This window comes from Cydia amplana, chromosome 4 (genome assembly GCF_948474715.1).
Source record: "Cydia amplana chromosome 4, ilCydAmpl1.1, whole genome shotgun sequence".
In the NCBI taxonomy this organism is placed as follows: Eukaryota; Metazoa; Arthropoda; class Insecta; order Lepidoptera; family Tortricidae; genus Cydia; species Cydia amplana.
Window position 1 is genome coordinate 10,101,209 of NC_086072.1, and position 21,115 is coordinate 10,122,323.

At 36.0% G+C, this 21,115-nt stretch overlaps 1 protein-coding gene across 1 annotated transcript; it reads right to left on the reverse strand.

Annotated features, from left to right (window-relative positions):
• Nucleotides 1–886: 886 nt before the first annotated feature.
• Nucleotides 887–20,302, reverse strand: LOC134663262 (probable very-long-chain enoyl-CoA reductase art-1). The gene is made up of 5 exons (XM_063519675.1): nt 20,220–20,302; nt 19,764–20,122; nt 14,584–14,800; nt 13,574–13,766; nt 887–1,150 (listed from the first exon to the last, which is right to left on the reverse strand). Exons 1-5 carry the CDS (start codon nt 20,223–20,225, stop codon nt 1,023–1,025), a joined length of 903 nt encoding a protein of 300 aa, XP_063375745.1. The 5' UTR covers nt 20,226–20,302; the 3' UTR covers nt 887–1,022.
• Nucleotides 20,303–21,115: the final 813 nt, after the last annotated feature.

Consider the following 21,115-nt stretch of genomic DNA (forward strand, 5'->3'; position numbering starts at 1 on the left):
AACACATCACGTCTTTAACCATCCACGTCACATTTGGCAAATCGACATGTATGTTGCCATAAACAGGCATTATTACCATGTTCTTGTGATTTGACACCAGGATTTCCATGAATATTTGAGATCCCATCCACATTTTAGAAAAAAATATATTCGTTATGTGTTATTATTTATGACATAACTTACTTCAACAACGTTTGACACTAGTGGAACTTAGTTTTAAAATAAAAACATGTATTTACCAAAAATGTCTTTATATTTCCACCAGAAATATTGAGTGCTATTACTAGAATATTTAAATGTTTAAAGCTTAAAAATAATTAAACGTTAAAACATACCTATTGTATTGCAAATTATTTCTTATCAACATTCAGTCATTAGCATACCTACAATAAATAAAAACCATCACCTTCGATATCCAACACCGCCGTAATGCAATGCATACGCGAAGAATTTGAATATTTTTAAGTAGTATCGCACATAGTCGTTTTTGAGGTTCAATAAGTGGCGACTTGTTTTCCGACTTAAATTAAGTCACGTCTAACGCTTTGTGACAAAACGTCAGGCGTTTGACATTAATTGCCAGTTTTGAGACGATCGTTAACTAATGTTATGCATCTCGGACTAGAAATGCTTAGAATTACTCAAGGAACATATGTGATGAAGCTCATAATAGCTTATTAAAAAAATTGGGTTATGTATGGGAGCGATGCATTAACTGCTTCCAGTATAGCCGTTAAGAGGTAAATAATTAAATAACTGTCTCTTCTGAGCTACTGTGTCCCGTTTAGCTTCGATTTAGAAGCGCAGGCTGCCGAAACCAAAAACTATTTTCCATCCAATTTCCTGCTTTTTAAGGTCATTTGAAGATGTATAAAGCAAATTTGTTATTTGCAACTTTTTGATCCTTCCAGAAAAATGTAGCTTTATCGCTGGAAAATTACGCCATATGCGATAGCTCTCAAACTTTTACGACAATACTACTTGGAAGATATTAGACGTCAGACGTCGATAAATGCATTTGTTTATAGAATGAATGGAATGATTGCTTTACGGCTCTTGGGGTAGTCGGGGAACTCCTTCTTGTAGTTGCGGTGTTTGCCGAGCGCCCACACCGCCATCTGGTAGAAGCCGACCGCGGCGAACAAGCCAGCTGGAATTAAAGAAAGAATTACATAAACATGTGCAAAAATAGGGCAGGAATATGAGTTAGGTGATTCTGATAAATAATAATGAAGAATCGAAATATGTAAGTTAAACGAAGGGGTATAGTTAACCGTTAGTATGCTTAGGCACTGATCGGTACACCTTAAATACCTATGTATTTGTCATGATCAGTTCATAAATAACCACCACACTATTTTATATAACACAACACGCAATAGTAAACTTTATTAGAATGTATTAAGTTCCATTGTATACTGTAACTTTTTTTCGGCTATGGCCGAGTGTGGCGGTCAAAGGGTTAATAAAAAAAATAAGATAACTCTGCAAACAGTGGTTGCCAAAGATTTGGGTTCATTTAACAACCAAATAAAATAATAACTACCATCCACTAAATCCACTCTACATTAGATATCTAGTAGTTTTTCGCAATTACATTTTAATTGACGAACTAATTAACAAAACTAGAGTTTCATGCACCTATAACTCTCATTAGAAAAGTTTAACGTCCATTAATAATATAATAAGAAATTTTAATAGTAAAGTTAATTGAAGGAAAGTACAACGTATTTCACTAATCACTATTTCATACCGAGAACCCCCGAAGAATAATCATTATGTTATGCTAATTAATCAATTTGCCATCGAGCCGTATAACGGCGTTACGTCAAACCAGATCGACCACTAACCCTAAATTGTCTAAGTAAACCTTAAGTAGACTTGGGTGTGGTAATGTTTAAATTCAAAGTAAAGATAGGTACTAACTGGTAGTAAAACTCGATGTTGTCAATGCTCTTTAATATAGGTAAACGTACTTTAAACACTTCACCTTCAAGTGTTATGTGAATGAGACTTGTAAATTAAATAACCGCTTATGTAAATGGTATGCCGAAGCGAGCAAAGGTCACGGTAAACACCGCCGTTCGACCAGGGGCCTTATTCGACATGCCACTTTTGACGTCGCATGTTGAAGTTCATTTGAATCTGAACAATCATGGGTTGTCGAATAGGTAAAGTGTGTCACCTGTCAGTGAATCTCATGTAAACAAATCATTTCATCGCTAGACTTGGTTGTCTATTGGTATGGCCGCCATGTTTGGATTTATGACATTTAAAAGGGGATTCTATGGCATAGAGTAAACTGCATTTCTATTTTCTATAGTTTTTTGATTCCCCTACTCGACGCAAGATGGAGTTAACAGTCAAATTTCGATCTTGGCGTTATAAAAATAAACCGCAAGAACATGACATGCAGTTGCGTTGGTGTAGATCTATCATGAAAACGAATATATGACAATTGTCCAGAATTAAAAAAAACTTGACAATAAACATACAGCAATACATATACCACTAAATGTCAAAAAGAAAACAGATTTAGTATAATTACTAGGTAACAAATTATATATAAAGTTTAAATTTTAAACCAATCGTCGTGGGTCCTAACCCCGGCTCTTAGCAATGAACTTCTTGTAACTTGTGTGAAAAATATCATTTGATATTACACCAATTACTTAATGGTGAAGTAAAATATCATGAGTCATGAGGAAGACGGAGTAGCCAGTAGCCACAATAAGCTATATTTTTATCCTCTGGGTTAGATGGCAGTGAAATAGGGAGAGATAGTGAAGAATGCGGCAAAATAAGCATTTATTGTGTTGTTAGTAGTTAGTAGACTAGTTTTTTTTTCTAAAAATGAAAATTGACGCAACAGCAAGCTCATAGCCCCCTATGAGCCAGTCTGTTAGGTGCAGGCTTAAGGGCTAATCCCGGGGGAAGCGGAGCGTCGGCGACTAGCTGGTGCATCTGCTTATTAACCTCTTCTCACTTTTACCTCAGGTCCTTTGATTAATAAATTAAGGTAAAATTCGTAAGAACTAGTGCCTGTGTCATATTCTAAATTGGACGCTATGCCTAATTAGTTGTTATAAATTAAATACAATAATTATTTATTTAATTAAATTTATAACAACGCAACGTGATTATTCATGATGAATTTTAATGGCTTATATAAGACAGCGGTCGTATATTGCCTCAGAAATTTGGATTTTGTCAGTTTGAATGAACAGCAAACTGGAGACATTGAGATTAATTTTAAACTTATTATTTTAGGTGTTCGTAAGAAATAAGGTATTGACAGACATTGACGGAAAATCGCGAAAACCCGGCCAGGTGCGTCGGACCACGCAAAACGGAGGAGGATTCCATACTTACTTCTTCTACCATGTATCCATATGCCAAAATAGCAACAAAAAAGCCGAACAAAAATACCGTTTCTTCGCAGCACTAGATTTCAGTCCTTTTTTTAGAAAAGTAATATGTTTAGGTACATAATATATATATATATATATATATATATATATATATATATGTAAGTAATTTTGTTATGTGAAACTTATATGTTGTGTTACGAGACTTACGAGTAGGTAACTTTAAACTTTAACAGCCTAACAGATCCCAATAAGGCCTAGTTTACCCTCTGGGTTGGAAGGTCAGATGGCAGTTGCTTTCGGAAAAACTAGTGCCTACGCCAATCCTTGAGATTAATTGTCAAGCGAACAATAGGTTCTCATGATCCGTGGCAAAATCGAGATAACGCGAGGAAGAATAACTTTGTCACAAGAATATTTGGCCAAATATAAATCCTTACTCTCGTGTATTTGACCTACCTACTCGTATTGAGTCGTATTTTGCCACCTAGTAGCCTCGAATTGGTTGTTATATGTGGCTTTCCATAAATTAAGGGTCCTTATGCTTCAATAAGGACGTTTTCATGGGGTCCCGTTGTTTCCCATAAAGTTTTAAGTCATAATGTATTGTTTGTCATATTATCATTACTCATAAAACTGAAACCGTTAACATTTCAAGATTTTAGTTAGGTTATCCTATAGATAGGTTAGGTTAGGTTAGATTTGTTTTATGGCAATCCTGAAAAGTGACGCGTTTCTGAACCAAATGAATTATGACTAACGAAAATTCGAGCAAACAATACATTATGGCTTAAAACTATCTGGGAAACAATAGAAACCCCGTTTTCATCTGAAGTTGCAATAGAAATTGAAAAAGCCACATTTTTTCAAGCTTTTACTTAGTTTCATCTGTCCCGTTGGTTGTCTGTCTGTTCCAATGTGGTTCCAATCAAATCATGCAAATTAAATCCCAACAAAAACATAAATGTGAAATGAGAGCCAAGTTCAATATTGAGAATACGTGTCGTTGTTGACTCGCCGACAAAAGAATTGAGATCTATATGGGTGCCAAGTTCTGTGCTGTGTAGAAAATCCTGAAATTATAAAGGATTTGTCTTGGCTAGTTTTTAACAACAAACCAAGTTTTTGAAAAACTAACAGAAAAATATATATTACGGTTGAAAAAAACATATATATTACGGTGGAAAATATTATTAAGGTTGGGAGGTTTAAATTAAAGTCCCAAACGCTTTATAACAAATAAATTTATTAAAAAAATAACCCGAGCGGTGGTCGTGGTAGAGGTCCGTTAAATTTTAAATTAGCCTGTCTGATTTCACTGACGTAGGTGGGTACTCCCCTGACGTGGCAAGGTGGTCGTGCGAGCCCTGTGTTCGGACGCCGGGACGTCTCGGGAAGCGCCGAGGTCAGCTGGTGCGTGAAGCCGGGAAGCCTCTGGAGGGCCTCCTACTCTGCGGTCGGATCAGCAGGTCCCCCCTGCCGCCGTAGTTTTTAAGCCAGACGGCTTAAAAACTACGGCGGCAGGGGGGACCTGCTGATCAGGGTGCAATTAGACAATTGCACCCTGGAATGTACATCGTCCAGCTTTATGTCCACGTATTAATTGGCCGCTCGGTATGAACCCCAACGATGACGCTAAGCAAGCAAGGGAGTAGCAAAAAGTAGATGGTGGGTGTTCATAACCAGAACGGAGTTACAGCGGTTAAGTGATATGGCAAGTAGGTACCAAAAGCAGAGTGCAAGATTATGAAATTAAATTACAATAATGGGGATCAACTAAAATGATAAAAATGCAATAAACTAAGCTTGTGAGCTAAGGCTATTAATAATCTGAAGTTAAATAACACGCTGGGCAAAATGTATGAGACGCCATGTTATAACGGTACTTTTACCGTTACGCCGCGACGCGGCGGCTAACAACACTTACTAGATAGGAATTATTTTAAAATACATGATACCGGCAAGGCACAATTATAAGCGTTTTAGCACAATAGAATTTAGCACACTAGATTCTTAAAACTAAGTAACGTTCAACACTTACCCAAACGGGCTGCAGGACGGGTAGAACTAACTAGTACTTAAAATCATTTGCTTATAGAAAATTTTAAAGATTTAGCTACACTTGGCTAGCATTGCCGATTTAAAAAATATTATTTTAATTTGCGCCGGCGCGTGAGAGGACACGGCTCACGGCTCGTGAACGCGGCCGGCAGCGTCCGTCCTTAGAGACGATCGAACGAAGAGTGGGGCGCGGAGTGATGGCCGGTGGTATAAGAAGGGTAAAACTGCTGACATCGCCGTTCGGCGGAAAGTACAGTCGCGCACAGAAATGTTATGTTAATTTCTTAATTTCACATTATTTTAAATAATACTTTTGATTTAGATGCCTATAGTAACGTGCATCGTTACACTATATGCCTATACGTAAAAACTAGCCAAGACAAATCCTTTATAATCTCAGGATTTTCTACACAGCACAGAACTTGGCACCCATATAGATATCAATTCTTTTGTCGGCGAGTTAACAACGACACATATTCTCAATATTGAACTTGGCTCTCATTTCACATTTATGTTTTTGTTGGGATATCATTACTTTTTGTACAGAAATTACTATAGTATTCATCATGAAAGCAGTTTGCCTAAGCTGAAAAGGAGACCCTCGCTAACGCGCGGTTAATTGTCAAAAAGTTTCAGTTTCACATTTTTTCTTTTGTATACGCCTTATAGTCTACTTTCATTCCAAATATCAAGTTTCTAAGTAATTTAGAAGTGGGTTAGGTTTTTGGTCTATAAGTATTTTTTTTTTTCCATCGATATATCAATAATTTCCAGTTTTCAGATTTTTTCCCTCTATATGCACCTAATAGTCTACCTTGATGCCAAATATCAAGTTTCTAAGTCATCTAGAAGTGGGTTAGGTTTTTGGTCTATAAGTATTAATTATTTTTTTTCCATCGAAATATCAATAATTTCCAGTTTTCACATTTTTCCTTCTATATGCACCTAATAGTCGACTTTGATGCCAAATATCAAGTTTCTAAGTGATCTAGAAGTGGGTTAGGTTTTTGGTCTATAAGTATTAATTATTTTTTTTCCATCAAAATATCAATCATTTCCAATTTTCACATTTTTCCTTCTATATACACCTAATAGTCTACCTTGATGCCAAATTTCAAGTTTCTAGGTCACCTGGAAGTGGGTTAGGTTTTTGATCTATATGTCAGTCAGTCACAAAAATGCCGGTTTTTAAAGGTTAATTTATCAATAACTGTTTGAGCTATGTTTATGAAATAGTGTATTTTGAACTAGCTAAGGGACTTGAATACATGTGCCAAATTTCATGTGTGTAGGTTAAGTAGGTTTCAAGTTGTGAAGGGGTCAAAAGTAGCTCGAAATGGTTCGTGTAATATTACACACGGTTGCTGCGTCGCCAGTTCCTTTTTCTTTGAACTTGGCTGGACACGCTACCGCGTGTCTAGATTTGACCCACTTCTCGGGTGTTCATGAAGCTGAAAATTTACATAAGTACATAATATGTAATATGGGTGACAATACAATATTTTTATGGTTACCATCGAGCTGATCTGATGGTGATGATACAAACAGTGGTCTTTTAAGTCTTTTTAACTTTGTGATAAAACAACGCAACTTAATTATATTTGAAAATATTTAAAGAAAAATACAGTCAGAAATTAGAAATTTTGTTATCTAACCTCTCTATCACTCTTGCATATTCGAGCGATAAAGAGGCAAATAGCTGAGTTTCGATTTTCGCACTTCCCGATAGGCCCCTTTGTAAACAAACCGCCTTGATGTGTCTATGTCAAATTTTTAATTGTCTGTGAAAACTTGTTAAAAAAAAGTTTAAAACAAAGGCGTAGGCAAAGAGTAGTATAATATGTATATAGCTGGTCAACCAAATCTTGTCAGTAAAAAAAGGCACGAAATTCAAATCTTCCATGGGACGATATCCCTTCGCGCCTACATTTTTCAAAATTGCCGCCTTTGTCTACTGTCAAGATCTGGTTGACCAAGTATACCTATATAGCGCTGGCGGTACACCGAGAAATTCAGTAAAATGCTGCAAATGATGTTAAAGGTATGAAAATCGGTACGATTGATCTGTAGAACATTTGAAACAATTTGACCCGAAGCACCAACAAATAAAAAGAAAACGAGAGGAGTTATGACGTCATCTTTTTTTGTAAGGAATAAAAAAATATTGTTTAAAAACCTATCGTGTTTGGTATTAAACGAAAGGGCTTTAGGAGCCGATTCCAAACATATATCACATCATTACATTTCAGTATTTTTTTTTTATTATAATATAAATAATTTTCAAAACATACCAATTAAGTTTGGGTTTCTCCAGATACAATACGGCAAATTTTTTTTTGTAAAATATACCTCTAATCTTATACCTAATATCCTCATATCTAACCCTAATAAAGCAATTTTGAAATTATATACATTTAGGTTTTTTTTTTATTTTTCAATTTTACATAGTGTGATCTATGAATCTCTCAATTAAATATTTAAAAAGAAAGCATAAAATTAATATAAAACGGTTTTTTTTCAGAAAGTCGCTTATATCTCGGAATCTATAAGTCGTAGTAAAAATTGTCTATGTAATAATTAAGAAAGAATTAACCGAAAAAACTCACCTTTAACGTCCCCCCTTTCCCGAGTTCTCCGCCCCCCACTCATCAGAACTTTTTCTTACTTAAAGCTTAGATATTACCAAAGGAACATGTAATAGTATTTTATGCAACTGTTGTTTAAGAGAGGTCAAAAAAGGCGAGTGGCGTGAGTAACAATAACAACAAACAACAACCGAAAATTGTTAATAAAGACGCCACTAGTATTTTTTGACTCAGTTAAACAACGTTGCATACAATACTTTTTCTACGACCAAGCACTTACTTTGAAATGCAATGAAATAATAATAAAAATGGATGATGATGATTGTTTCATGTCCTAATGTGATAGGTTGTTCAGTGCGTGGGATTCTTAAGGGGAACGAAAATTTTATTATTTTTGCGCTACGACGCACGGTTTAGGAGATACAGCCCTATAAATATTTTTCTTCCTCTTTTTCTTTTTTTTTCTTTTTTTTTTCTTTTTTTGTGTTTTTTAAATCTTACTTAGGGGTTCCTTAAAGGGGAACGAAAATTTGATTATTTTTGCGCTACGACGCACGGTTTAGGAGATACAGCATTATAAAGTTTTTTTTGTTTTTTTTAAATCTCTTTTTTGTGTTTTTTTTTTAAATATTAATTAGGGTTTCTTACAGAGGAATGAAAATTTTAATATTTTTGCGCTACGACGCACGGTTTAGGAGATACAACCCTATAAAAAAAAAATCTTTTTTTTTTTGTTTTTCGTGTTTTCTAAATATTACTTAGGAGTTTCAAAGGGGAACGAAAATTTGATTATTTTTGTGCTACGACGCACGGTTTAGGAGATACAGCCCTATAAAGATGAAAATAATCGTACCATTAACCAAAACATGTCTATGGTTTACTCATCTGTCAGAAATGACAATTAAAATTAGGTTGGAAACAATGTATTCCATACAATATTTTTTAAATGGTGATTACACGAAGTATCGTAAAAGTGCCAAAAAGATACTGCGTGTATGTACAAATATTTTTTTGGGGAATAGACTAAAGACTTGTGTTGATAACTATAAGTTAGGGGTTTAAAGGTGTGTGCACGACCCTTTAAATGACAAATAAAAGTACGGGAGTAGAAAAAGCAAGTTTCAATACTCTTATTTTACCCGAATGACATTATTACTCGTATTGAGTAATTCGGCAGGGCTATTATTACACTTTGTAAAATTGAAAAATTAAAAAAAAAACCTAAATGTAAATAATTTCAAAATTGCTTTATTAGGGTTAGATATGAGGATATTAGGGATAATTTGAGGTATATTTTACAAAAAAAAATTATGGTATTGTATCTGGAGAAGCCCAAACTTGGTATGTTTTGAAAACTATTTTTATTATAATTTAAACAAAATGACTGAAATGTAACTATGTGATATATTTTTAGCATTGGCTCAGAAAGCCCTTTCGTTTAATACCATACACGATAGGTTTCTAAACATTTTTTTTTATTTCATACAAAAAAACATGACGTCATAACTCCTCTCGTTTTTTTTATTTGTTGGCGCTTCGGGTCAAATTGTTTCAAATGTCCTAAAGATCAATCGTACCGATTTTCAGACCTTTAACACCATTTGCAGCATTTTACTGATTTTCGCGGTGTACCGCCAGCGCTAGAAGTGGGCAGCAAAGAGTAGTATAATATATAGAACAGTCGGCAGTCAACGTTTGTTCCTAATAAATATAACATTGATGAATCAAGGCGGTTTGTTTAAAGAGGGCCTGCCGCGATACCAATTTCGTTATCTGCCACCATTAAATTTCGCTCGTATATGCAAGAGTGATAGAGAGGCAGATAACGAAATTTCCCCCCACCCCCCTTTGGATGGTTCTTGTTTGAGTTATAATGTCACTGTATTGAGGACTCAACCTTTCCATTTTTAAAGTGTTTTTATATCGACATGACACTGGCTACTGTAGTAAATGCCAAAAAAGAAAAAAAAAACGCTGTCATAGTAATCGTCAATCGAAATAAACAACGTACAAATATCCAAGAAAAATTTGCAAAATAGTATATGATAAATATGTAAAACATCATTAATTATCGAATTAAGATTACATACAACTTTGTGTAAAAAAAATTGAGGCAATTATACAGCCCGATTATACGGGTTACATCTTGAAAAAGATGATTATCTTGGAAAGAAGAGTAAATATACATAGGTGAACATAATGGTGAACAAAGGTATAGTCAAATAGGTAGGGACATAATTCAGGGTTTGCTTGTCTGGTCCACGCATGCTGTACCTATCACGACCACGGCACGGCCGTCTCCTGCTAACTTTTCGCTATAATAGTAAAATCATAGGTCTAATACCTATGATTTTAATATTATAGCGAACAATATTTCATGTTCATGATCTCGAATTTAAGACTTTAGCTTAGATTTATGGCGTGCGGCCTAGCGCGCGTTGCCTCTATGAGGAGCTGTCAAAGCGCTTTATATCTGTATGCTTTTGATGATGCGGATCAGCATTCTTATCCAGCGGGGCAAGCGGGCAGCCTGCAGAAGGGCACCCTACCGCACTTGGTAGGTCACTACACTCACTACCAGGATTTAGGGCTAATAATTTATTTATAAGTTTTTAATACCTTTAAACGAGCAATTCTTGTAAATTTATTTATTTATTTATATGTATATATATTTCGGGGATCTCGGGAACGGCTCTAAACGGATTTAGATGAAATTTGCTATATGGAGGTTTACGGGGGCGCAAAATCGATCTAGCTAGGTTTTATCTCTGGGAAAACGCATTTTTGGGTTATTATATGTTTCCCGAGCAAAACTCGGTCTCCCAGACATTAAGTTTTTAATTTAAGTGTTTTTATCATGTTTCATATTTAAACTTACAGATGTGAATCACCAGCAGAGTTTTTGGAGAGGTGTGGTTTTCTTATTTCCTGTTACCAACCTGAAACACCATACCTACTTAAATATCAGAAAATAATAAAGTGAAGAAAATTAAATAAAGTTAAATGCTTAAAAACTTTAATGTTTTATTAAAATTAAACGAAAAAAAATGTGTAAACTGAAATAGATCTAATTTTTTTATTTGTAGTTGAATAACATATATGTATTTAATCTCCTTTAATTAAAAATCATCTCTGAGTAGATACATATTAAACAATAGGTACTTTTAGGTCTTGGTAGTAATGTTAGGTCTTATGACCTACTGTATTTGACTATATTACTTACCAAGACCGAAGCCTGACCTGTCAGTCACCAACTATTTTGATGCTCTTTGTAGGTAGCATCAAAATAGTTGGTGACTGACAAAGTTACCAAGTTACTAAGGTAGTAGGTACCTATATAGTAGGTAGCAGTAGCGCAATATTTAGTCAAAATATTTTGACTAATTTAGATTACTTTTATGCCAAAAAAGTAATACAAGCTATTCATGTTCCACTTAGTAATAAAATACGGACTTTTCTGAATATGTGGTTTACGAAATGTGTTAAGAGCCAACAGGAGTGGTCATTTCTCCATACAAACGTACTCGACTGTTTCCTCCGTGGGTTTTGAAGCTAGAGCAATGATTTTTTTAACACAGATTAATATTGTCAATAACGGTGTCGGACCGTTTTGCTTTTTTTGATATTTTTGTTTTTTAAGGCGCTAGAGCCCTTCAAAAATGGCCAAAATGGCCTAATTGACTATGCCGCAATGAGAGGCGTGGTATTCAAAACTGATATCAATTAGCCAAAAAAGCAAAACGGTCCGACACAGATAATTTCATAATCATTTAGATTTCCAAATTTGGTTACGATTGGTTAAGTTTTGGAGGAGGAAACAGTTAAAAGTAAACAGGAAACAGGAGGTTTCGTACTCGACCTCGATATTTGAGATTTTTACGCAGGATTTTTCACCTTGTCCTTATCGCATTAGTTTTAGGTGCCGCTTCCGTTAGCGAGACGGGTATATTTACCTAAAATATTTAAATCTCAGCTCCAACAGGAGGCTCTTAAGGTACAACTTGTGGTTTATTAACGTGGTTTAGAAATAGGCAGCTTGAGTTGAGAGAGGTGATGAGTAAATTGTTTCATTTTTTTACAATTTTGAGCGTTTATAGGAGAATGTGTGGAGCAAGCATTATTTGACGTGTAGGTGTGGGGTCAACAAAAAGATCGCTTGTCAATAAGGCATTCTTGCTGTTAAAATTCAATTATTAATAGCCTTTATCGACCATCAGCAATGTAGTCCCTTTTTGATTGATGGAAATTGTCACGTAAGTTCCACTACTCGCCGCCGCATCGCCTACAGCGCATTCGTTGGTCTATCGCTCACAAGATGTCATTAATTCATGTAAACTTACGTACTGAAAAAAAAAAGTTTTACTCTTTGCTATAAATTACCCTTTCGCACGTCAAAAACTCCAAGATGGTGCCGAAGGTCATAGAGAACCAAGTCTACCTTTGGAATCATTACTTGTCAAAATTTGACATTAGCAATCCACAGTTAGGTGACAACCAAACCAAACCATTATAAACCTTAAAGTAATAATAAAACAAAGTTGTTTTTTGTTAAATTATTGTTTGTACCAAATGAACTTCAGCACTTGATGAACTTCAAATGAACTTCAGCAGTTGAATTTCAAATGACGCGAAATCTGACAGTTGCACATGTCGAATAGGGGCCCAGTTAGCGTTATCAAAGTTATCGATTTCCTATCAATGTTTTATATGCTCATATCTAAACTTGCACTGCACAGGAGAAGCGAAGTCTATAAAGGACATATCTACATGAATTATTCTTCTTAAATAATTTACTTTTAGCGCAATGCAACTATTTCATGAAATGAATGCTGTGAAAGTTTAATTGGTTTGGTAATGATGAGTTGCAAGTTCTTCTGTCTATAGTCTGTTATCTGTGACATGTATGGATGTCTATTCTTTTCGGAACTTAGACATAGTCTGGCAAACCTATTTTGTCAGTAAGAAAAGGTGCGAAATTAAAATTTTGGCTGGTGGACCGATCCTACCTACATACATTTTTGAAATTTTGCCGCTTTTTTCTACTGACGGAAATGGCTTGCCAAATTATAATTAAAATCACATAAGTAGGTAATAATAATTCGAATTCCAGGATTTATTAACTTGATTATTGATTGATTACCTTGGTCGACTTGTAATGCGGCAATTACACTAGTTCTTTACATTGCCACGCAACAATCATTATTTCCATGCCGCGACCGACCTAATGTTAGCAATTGCCGAATAACCACAGAATAAATAATAGTACTAAGTATAGAAGACTCTCTAACAAAACGCGTCTGTTACGATCAGCACAGATATGGCCGCTAGGTGGCGACAGCGCCACGCGCGGCTTATGGCTTTCCCCAAAATTGGGGCCGAACGGATGTACTTTTAGCTACCTGTATCAAAGCGACGAAATCGCGGAGTGAGACACGCCTGGAATAACTAGCTACTAAATGGAAAACAAATGAAATGGTTGCCGTCGAGAACAGGGATGCGTCTTACTTGGCAGGTGTAAGTTCTTTAACAAGATTATAGAATGACAATACTCAAACATACCGGGTGCACACTGTGTCATGACGCTAAAGAACACCCAGGAGCCGACTTCGTACGTGTAGTTCGGGCAGGACACGTAGTTGAAGAGCGCGGTGAAGGGGTTGCCATCGGGCACGGGGATGCGCCTCACTTTAGTGCCCGGAGGGCGCAGGTTCTTCAACAAGATGTGGATGCTCAAGTTGCCTAGCTCGCAGAACTGTAATGTTAAATACAATAAAATTGATTAAACTCAAGTTTCAACTAAATGTGTTAACATTCGCTAACAGTACATCAACATGCGGGCTATTGGTGGCCATAACAAAGTTTAACTTTGGTACTGTCAGCAAAAGAGTTCAGATAATGAATTTATGAACAGCAGAGAAACATCTATCTAGATATGCGGCAGACTGGCAGCATATCAAGCCAAGTCCAATTAAAAGGCTCGGCGACTCAACTGCGTTACATTATACGATCTATTTGTTGCCACTTTTGACCCCTGCATAAGTCGAAATCTATTTAACATAAACATGCGAAGTTTGGGTTATTCAGGGTTCGAAATTATTCAGATAACTATCGCGATAATTATCCGATAAATATGGGATAATTAGCCCAGGTATGGATGGTGCTATATTTATTTTCTTTGAATTCGTTGATAGTAAATAATAATGTTATTTGCTATGTACAAATAAAAACTGACCTAATATTAATTAGTTTTTCTTATTAACCATTGAAATATAAGATAATCAACGTTCCAATTCATGCGCGATTTATTTTTAAACACACCACATTTTATAAATTTGAGTATATTATCAAATCGATAATTATCAGGCATAAAAATCACGATAATTATCAAGATAACTCTCATTGATAATTATCCTTTCGAACCCTAGGGTTATTAGAACATAAAAACTAATAAAAAAAAATGGAAGTATTTCCTTATGAAAACTGTTACTTCAAAGAAATTACAACACAATGACATAAAATTACCGATGAATTAAGTCTTAAATAATAATGTAATTACATTGCATACTTACAGCAAAGCCAGCAAGCCCTATGTAGAAGCAGTTAGTGCAGGGTGGTGTGTACAGAGGGTGGTTGATATGGTATGCCACATACAGGGTGAACAGCCAGTAGTAGGAGCAGTTCTTGAACAAGTTCCTCAGTGGCATGGTGCCGTGAGAGAAACGGTGCACAAACAGGGTTTCCAGCAATCTTTTGGCATAGTGGATTGACCAGCATATGGCAGCAACGCTAGAATACAAGACAAAAATGAAAGAATTTTTTACAATCTTGTTAACAATAATAAGTTTTGTTATAATTGTGGAAAATACATTTAATTGAATGGAAAATTATTGCAGTTATAGTAAAACTATTTTAATGATAAGTAAACCTATATGAAACAAATTCCTGTAGTTTTACATAGGGTAATTGTGTCTGTTTGCCGTCCAGTGCCTGTTTCCGTCCACTTGGCGGAGTTGCTACAAAGAATTGCGGAAAATTTGAATATAAACAAGCCTTCTCACACATGTTTGGATTTGTTGCAATCCATAATGTCTAAGCAATATTTTTACCAAAATAAAAGTGTTATTTGACAAATAGCGGCTTTAAAAAAAATTATGTAAGTGGCGGCATTGCATCCAGAGCTTGAAAACGTCATTTTGCAAGAAAAAAAAAGTGTTGGCGGCTAATGTTCACGGTAAGTTTATTAATTAATTTAACTAGTTTAAGTTACGTTATTGGCACATACTGCAACTTAAAAGTATAGTAAACGCAATTTTAAGTGTTTTTTATAGGTTTTTCATAATAATCTTTGATAAATTTAGTGGACGAGTACTGACATACTAATTTTGAAAAATATTTAGTTTCCGACCACACGGACGGTAACTGGAACAGCTAGGTGAGTATTTGTTATGATCGTTTTACTTCAAAAGACTTATAAACTACTATATATTTTCTCTTAAAATGATGTTTCTTGCTTATAAGATTATACATTTTAGTTTTCGTCCACGATTTTGTCAGTGTTGCTTGATTAAAATCATGTTTAAAATACGTGGTCGAAAACTAAAAATAGCTTTAAATATTGTTTCAGTTTCCGTCCATGTACTATGAGTGGTGTAGACGAGATTTATTATTACATGATTACTGAGGGCGAAAATAGCAATTCGTGGATGAGTTTCGATTTTGTTCGACGAAATGAAAGAATTGAACTGAGTCCGACAATGAGACGATTCCACGAATTGCTATTCCCACCGGAGCATAGTGGTTTGCCCCAAATATGCGAGGAAATAAGTTAAAATAGGCAATTAATTATTTAAGCATCAAGCATTACTCGAATCTTAATATAAAAAATGTCAAATCTTACGATTTTCCCTCCTTAATATCTCGCGCACGAGTGTGGAGCGGGCTTTAAAATAATTGAAATGATTATTAAGCAGTATTTACACGATGTTACAAAATAGTCCTGCAAGAATGAGACATATAATTGTCTCCCTATCTCGCTCTATATCCTACAGCATGAACTGATAGCTGTACCAGGCCGTGTGGATGCTGGTTTAATAAGTATCTGTTTTTCGCTCTCACTTAAGCCCCGCATTCACACTCCTACCTTGTAGGCCGCCTCGTAGTCCGCCTCGTTGGGTAGGATTGTGTATGGGGGTTGTAGACTACGAGCCGTCCTACCGTTTAGCCGTTTGTAGGACGGCTCGTAGTCCACAACCCCATACACAATCCTACCCAACGAGGCGGACTACGAGGCGGCCTACACGGTAGGAGTGTGAATGTGGGGCTTTATAAAACTGCGTCCTTAAAAGCCATCTCTTTCTCGCTCTCACTCATGGGTGCGGTTGTCTGTTACACGGCTTTAATGGACGTACATACGGCGGATCACCTTACACACGATCGAACGTGCGCCGGACCGCAAAGTCACGGTCCGGGCGTCTGTAAGGCCAAGCGCGCACCACGATTTTAATTTTTGCGAAACGATTTTAGAATCGCGCTGTAATTTATCGCAGAAAATTCACTGCGCGCACTGCGATGAAAAGTCGACGATTTGTTCATTCTCGACATGGATTTCGTACCAGTCGCCAGGCGTGAAACAATATGCAATCGCTGTATGACTGAGTATTTATACCACAAAGGTGATCTCCTTCTATTTCTATAATTAAACGGTCAACATCTAGCGTCTCATCTTGTGACTCCATTGGAGAAGCAGGTTCCGATATGTTGACTCTTGGAGAGCGAAATGCCGACTGAGGTCCGGGGTGCGATTTTATTATCGCAGTGCGCGCGGGGCCATACAACTCCGTATGCTGCAATTCACTTTGTGACAATGGCGTCGCGAGCAGTCGCGGAAAAATGTGACAAATCACAATTTTAAAATCGCTGCGATTTTTTTGTCGCATATGCGCGCACTGACATATAAACACATACGTTACATTTCTGCGACTAAATTATCGTGCGACAAAAAGTCGTGGTGCGCGCTTGGCCTTACTGTCGCATTTGTCAAAACCCATGTTGCTGCATGGATTTTTGACATTTGCAGCAATAATGCAGTCGGCAGTATTGTCACGCTGCAATAATGCTGGTGTAGTCAGAGGGGCTACCGCCAAAATCGAAATTCGCAAAATTGCGGGGCACTTTCTCTTTTACTCCAATGACGGCGTAATTAGAGTGACAGAGAAAAATGCCCGCAATTTGCGAACTTCGATTTTCGCGGTTGAAGCCCTGAATCCGAACTGTATTTTTAAAAGCCTGGCCGCAGACGTTCGGAATTTTCCGTAAGGAATGACATGTGTAAGCGAGACAGCGCTATGCATTTGTAGAGCGACGTCCCGTTCCCACATGTCATTCCATACGGAAATCGAATGAAAATTCCGATTGTCTGTGGCCAGGGTTAAGGAAGGCGTCCGACTGATAATTGCAGCTGCATTACTGTTGCTGTATCTGTCAATTTCCGTAATAAAATAAATGACGTTCACCGCCGTACTACTGCCGCGATTATTACGTTCATTCCGTCATTAATTTTATCAAGGAAATTGTCATCAGATACAGCGGCGGAAATAATGACGCATAGAGATCTTTTCCTACAAAAAAATAAATTATTGAATGACCATGTATATTGAGACTCTGAATTTCTCAAATAATAATATTATCTAAAGTTGATAAATAGATTGTATTAGATTGTTAGTAATTTAAGAAAAACGAGTTAAATATCTGTAATTAATAAATTAAAAGTGGGTAGGTATTATAATTATAACTGGTGTTTATCTTAATAATGCATTCGTTTTTCCTATACATAAATTAACACAAGAAAACAAATAACTATCATATATTTAAGTGGGTATTTCATGATAAATTTTACTGTCCAGCTACTCTGGCAGCTCCGATAAGTTGATGAAAACTAACGCAACGACCCTATATACAACAAAACTAAGTCGGTACTAGTAACGTACATAGCTTAAAAATAAATGATTCCTTATTATATTGATATTATATATTATAAATGCGAATGTAACACTGTTTGTCGGTCTGAGTCCTGAGGAAGGAAATATATATAAATATTTATCACGAAAATAACCATTCTACGCGGTCGAAGTCACGGGCAGAAACTAGTAACTAACTAAGAATTATCTATATAACATAAAAACAAAAAATAAAGATAGGTATAATTGATTTTCAATGCAATAATGCACCCTACAGTACTTTTTCATACAGTGGACGAAAACTGACTCATACGTGGACGAAAAGTAGCTCACAGGCGGACGGAAACTGAAATAACCCTACTTTTTCATAATATATTTTTTATGAAATAAACCGTAAATATTATTTAAGGTCACGTAATATTAACCTAAAATAGACAATATGAGCAATACAAACAAATATAGCACATTTAAGTAAGACTACTTAAATATTTTTTTTTAGCATTTCAAAGTAGACATCTCCTATAATTGGACGGTATCTGACACAATTACCCTATTTGATCAAAATCCAAAAATATCTTAAATAACTCTCTGGCTCTCTAGGTAGCCTCAAAATACAATTTTAAATTACAAGGTGATTTTTCAACAGGCAAAATATTGCATTAGGCTCAAAAGGTTAAAAAATCTATTAAAGTATGCATATTTTTTATCTTTTGTTAGAACACAAAATAATAATTTATTATAAAAACAATGGATTACTTTAGTTAAGACCAGCAATGCAGGCTTCGTACATACATACAAATCACTCACAGGCTTTGTCACAAACAGAGATGGGCATCATTCGATTCGATCCATCGGAATAATCATTCGAATAAACAATAATTCATGATCTTTTTATTCGCGGATGATTCATTCGCAAATAATTCATCCACGGATGATTCATTCGCGAATAATTCATCCGCGGATGAATCATTCGAACACTTTCCAAATGACGAATGATTTATTCGTTATTTCATTCGAATAAATCGACGAAGAATATTTAAGTTTTTTCGCTTATTCCATTCAAATAAACAACACGAATCACGAGCATGTTTCATATGACGCTTTTACTGTATATTTGTTCAGAAGTTAAAGATTGTTAAGGGTTAAAAGATAAGCCCAGGTAGTATAATAAGAAAAGGATTAGCGTGAACAATGGATGGAAACCCTACTCACACACAAAGTTAGTAACTTTCTGGCCTGACCTAGAAAGAGATAGCTGTATAATAAAAGAGTGAGAACTCCAAATTTTCTTAGCAGTTGTTTGCTTCAGAGCGAATCTCACAACGCATTTATATTTACAGTAACTATTTAGGTAGTTGCATTGCACATCACACTTGCCAATCTTTCTAAACCGTGAAAAGTTAATAAGGTATTTGAATAAACAAATTATTCGTGGAAATTCATTCGACGAATAAATTATTCGCGGATAAATTATTCGACGAATAATTTATTCAAATAAGAATAATCATCCGACATTTTTATTCGTCATTCGCGATAAATTTTGTTATTCTTATTCGTTATTCGTCATTCGAATAAATTTTGCCCATCTCTGGTCACAAATGATGTACATTTTATTCATTGTATTTTACTAGAATTGGACAGTGGAAGGGTCAATATAGTCATTACATATTTATATATGTGTAAATAACTAAATATACCAATGCTATGAGTTTTCATAAAAATATTAATTATATACTGGTGTATTATAATATTTATAATACCAACAATGAAGTTTGAAAATTCTCATCACCCACCTGGCAACAGTAGAGGGACCTTCTGTGGGAGTTCCATAGAGAATCCAGGGCCTCTGGTAAACCCAAAGGTACACGAAGAATGGGCCTGCATATTCTGCCAAGAATACCCCCTTCCATGAGATTTGTGGACCCAGATCTCTGACATAAAGCTTGGCACCATTTTGAATATTTAATTCTTTAAGTGATTGTTCTTCCTTCAGCGATTTGCCTTTGGCTTCAAGAGTTATAGCTTGGCGGCTGGGATATAATGACTTCTTCACTGACTGATGAACTTTTTCTTTCACAAGTTTGATGGTGGCATCTGCGGGCACTTGAATTTTTCCCAGCGGCTTCGAACCGACGTTGCTTAAAATCTCAATCTACAAGAAAGGCATTGCTTAAGTGTTTTGTAGACATTAGGTATTACCAAACGAAGCGGCATCGTAAAACAGGTTGTAGAGTAGCACGTACACTTACCTCCATGATTTGGTATAATAAACTATACTTTATTGAATGAAGATATTATGCGCATTTACTTAATATAATTTATCTTGCTAATCGATTGACACTGAATTCGACTGTATGCAAATTGCAAACGTTACGCCGCAACATACAACTTAGGCAATCGCGTAAAACCAACGTCTCAATCAGATTCCGGCCCGACTACGAATGAAATTATGACAATTAATGACGTGACATCTTGGTATTTTTTTCGTCCATCTGGTGACATCTTGGTAATCTTGACATGAATGAACACCACAGACTAATAAGAGATAATACGTGAACACGAATGACGGAAGATGGACGGAACGAATGAAATGAATGACGAAATGAAGTGGAGGTAAACCATCGTCTGCACTCTACATTATTAATTTAGAAATCAGCAAGGTAAATTAGCTTTACAAACTCACGAAATAGCTCATAATTTTTAATACATTGCGGCATTTGATCGATCTGTTGAATTCGTGCACCTCAATATTCGGCGATGTAAAAGCCCTAACAGACTGCCGCACCGCACCGTGACCTTGGTTATCATTGATTATCGATACATCGCCACAGAATAAATAATAGTACTAAGTACAGAAGACTCACTCTCTAACAAAACGCGTCTGTGACGTACGATCAGCACAGATATGGCCGCTAGGTGGCGACAGCGCCACGCGCAGCTTATGGCGTTCCCCAAAATTGGGGCCGAACGGATGTACTTTTAGCTACCTGTAGCAAAGCGACGAAATCGCGGAGTGAGACACGCCTGACATCGCCCACTTAATAAGTAGGTGCAACCAATTTAATCGATCAATGAAATGCCGCAATGTATAAAATAATTGTATAGCCCCCTCCAGACTATATGCGTGAACATGGGTGGAGCCGCG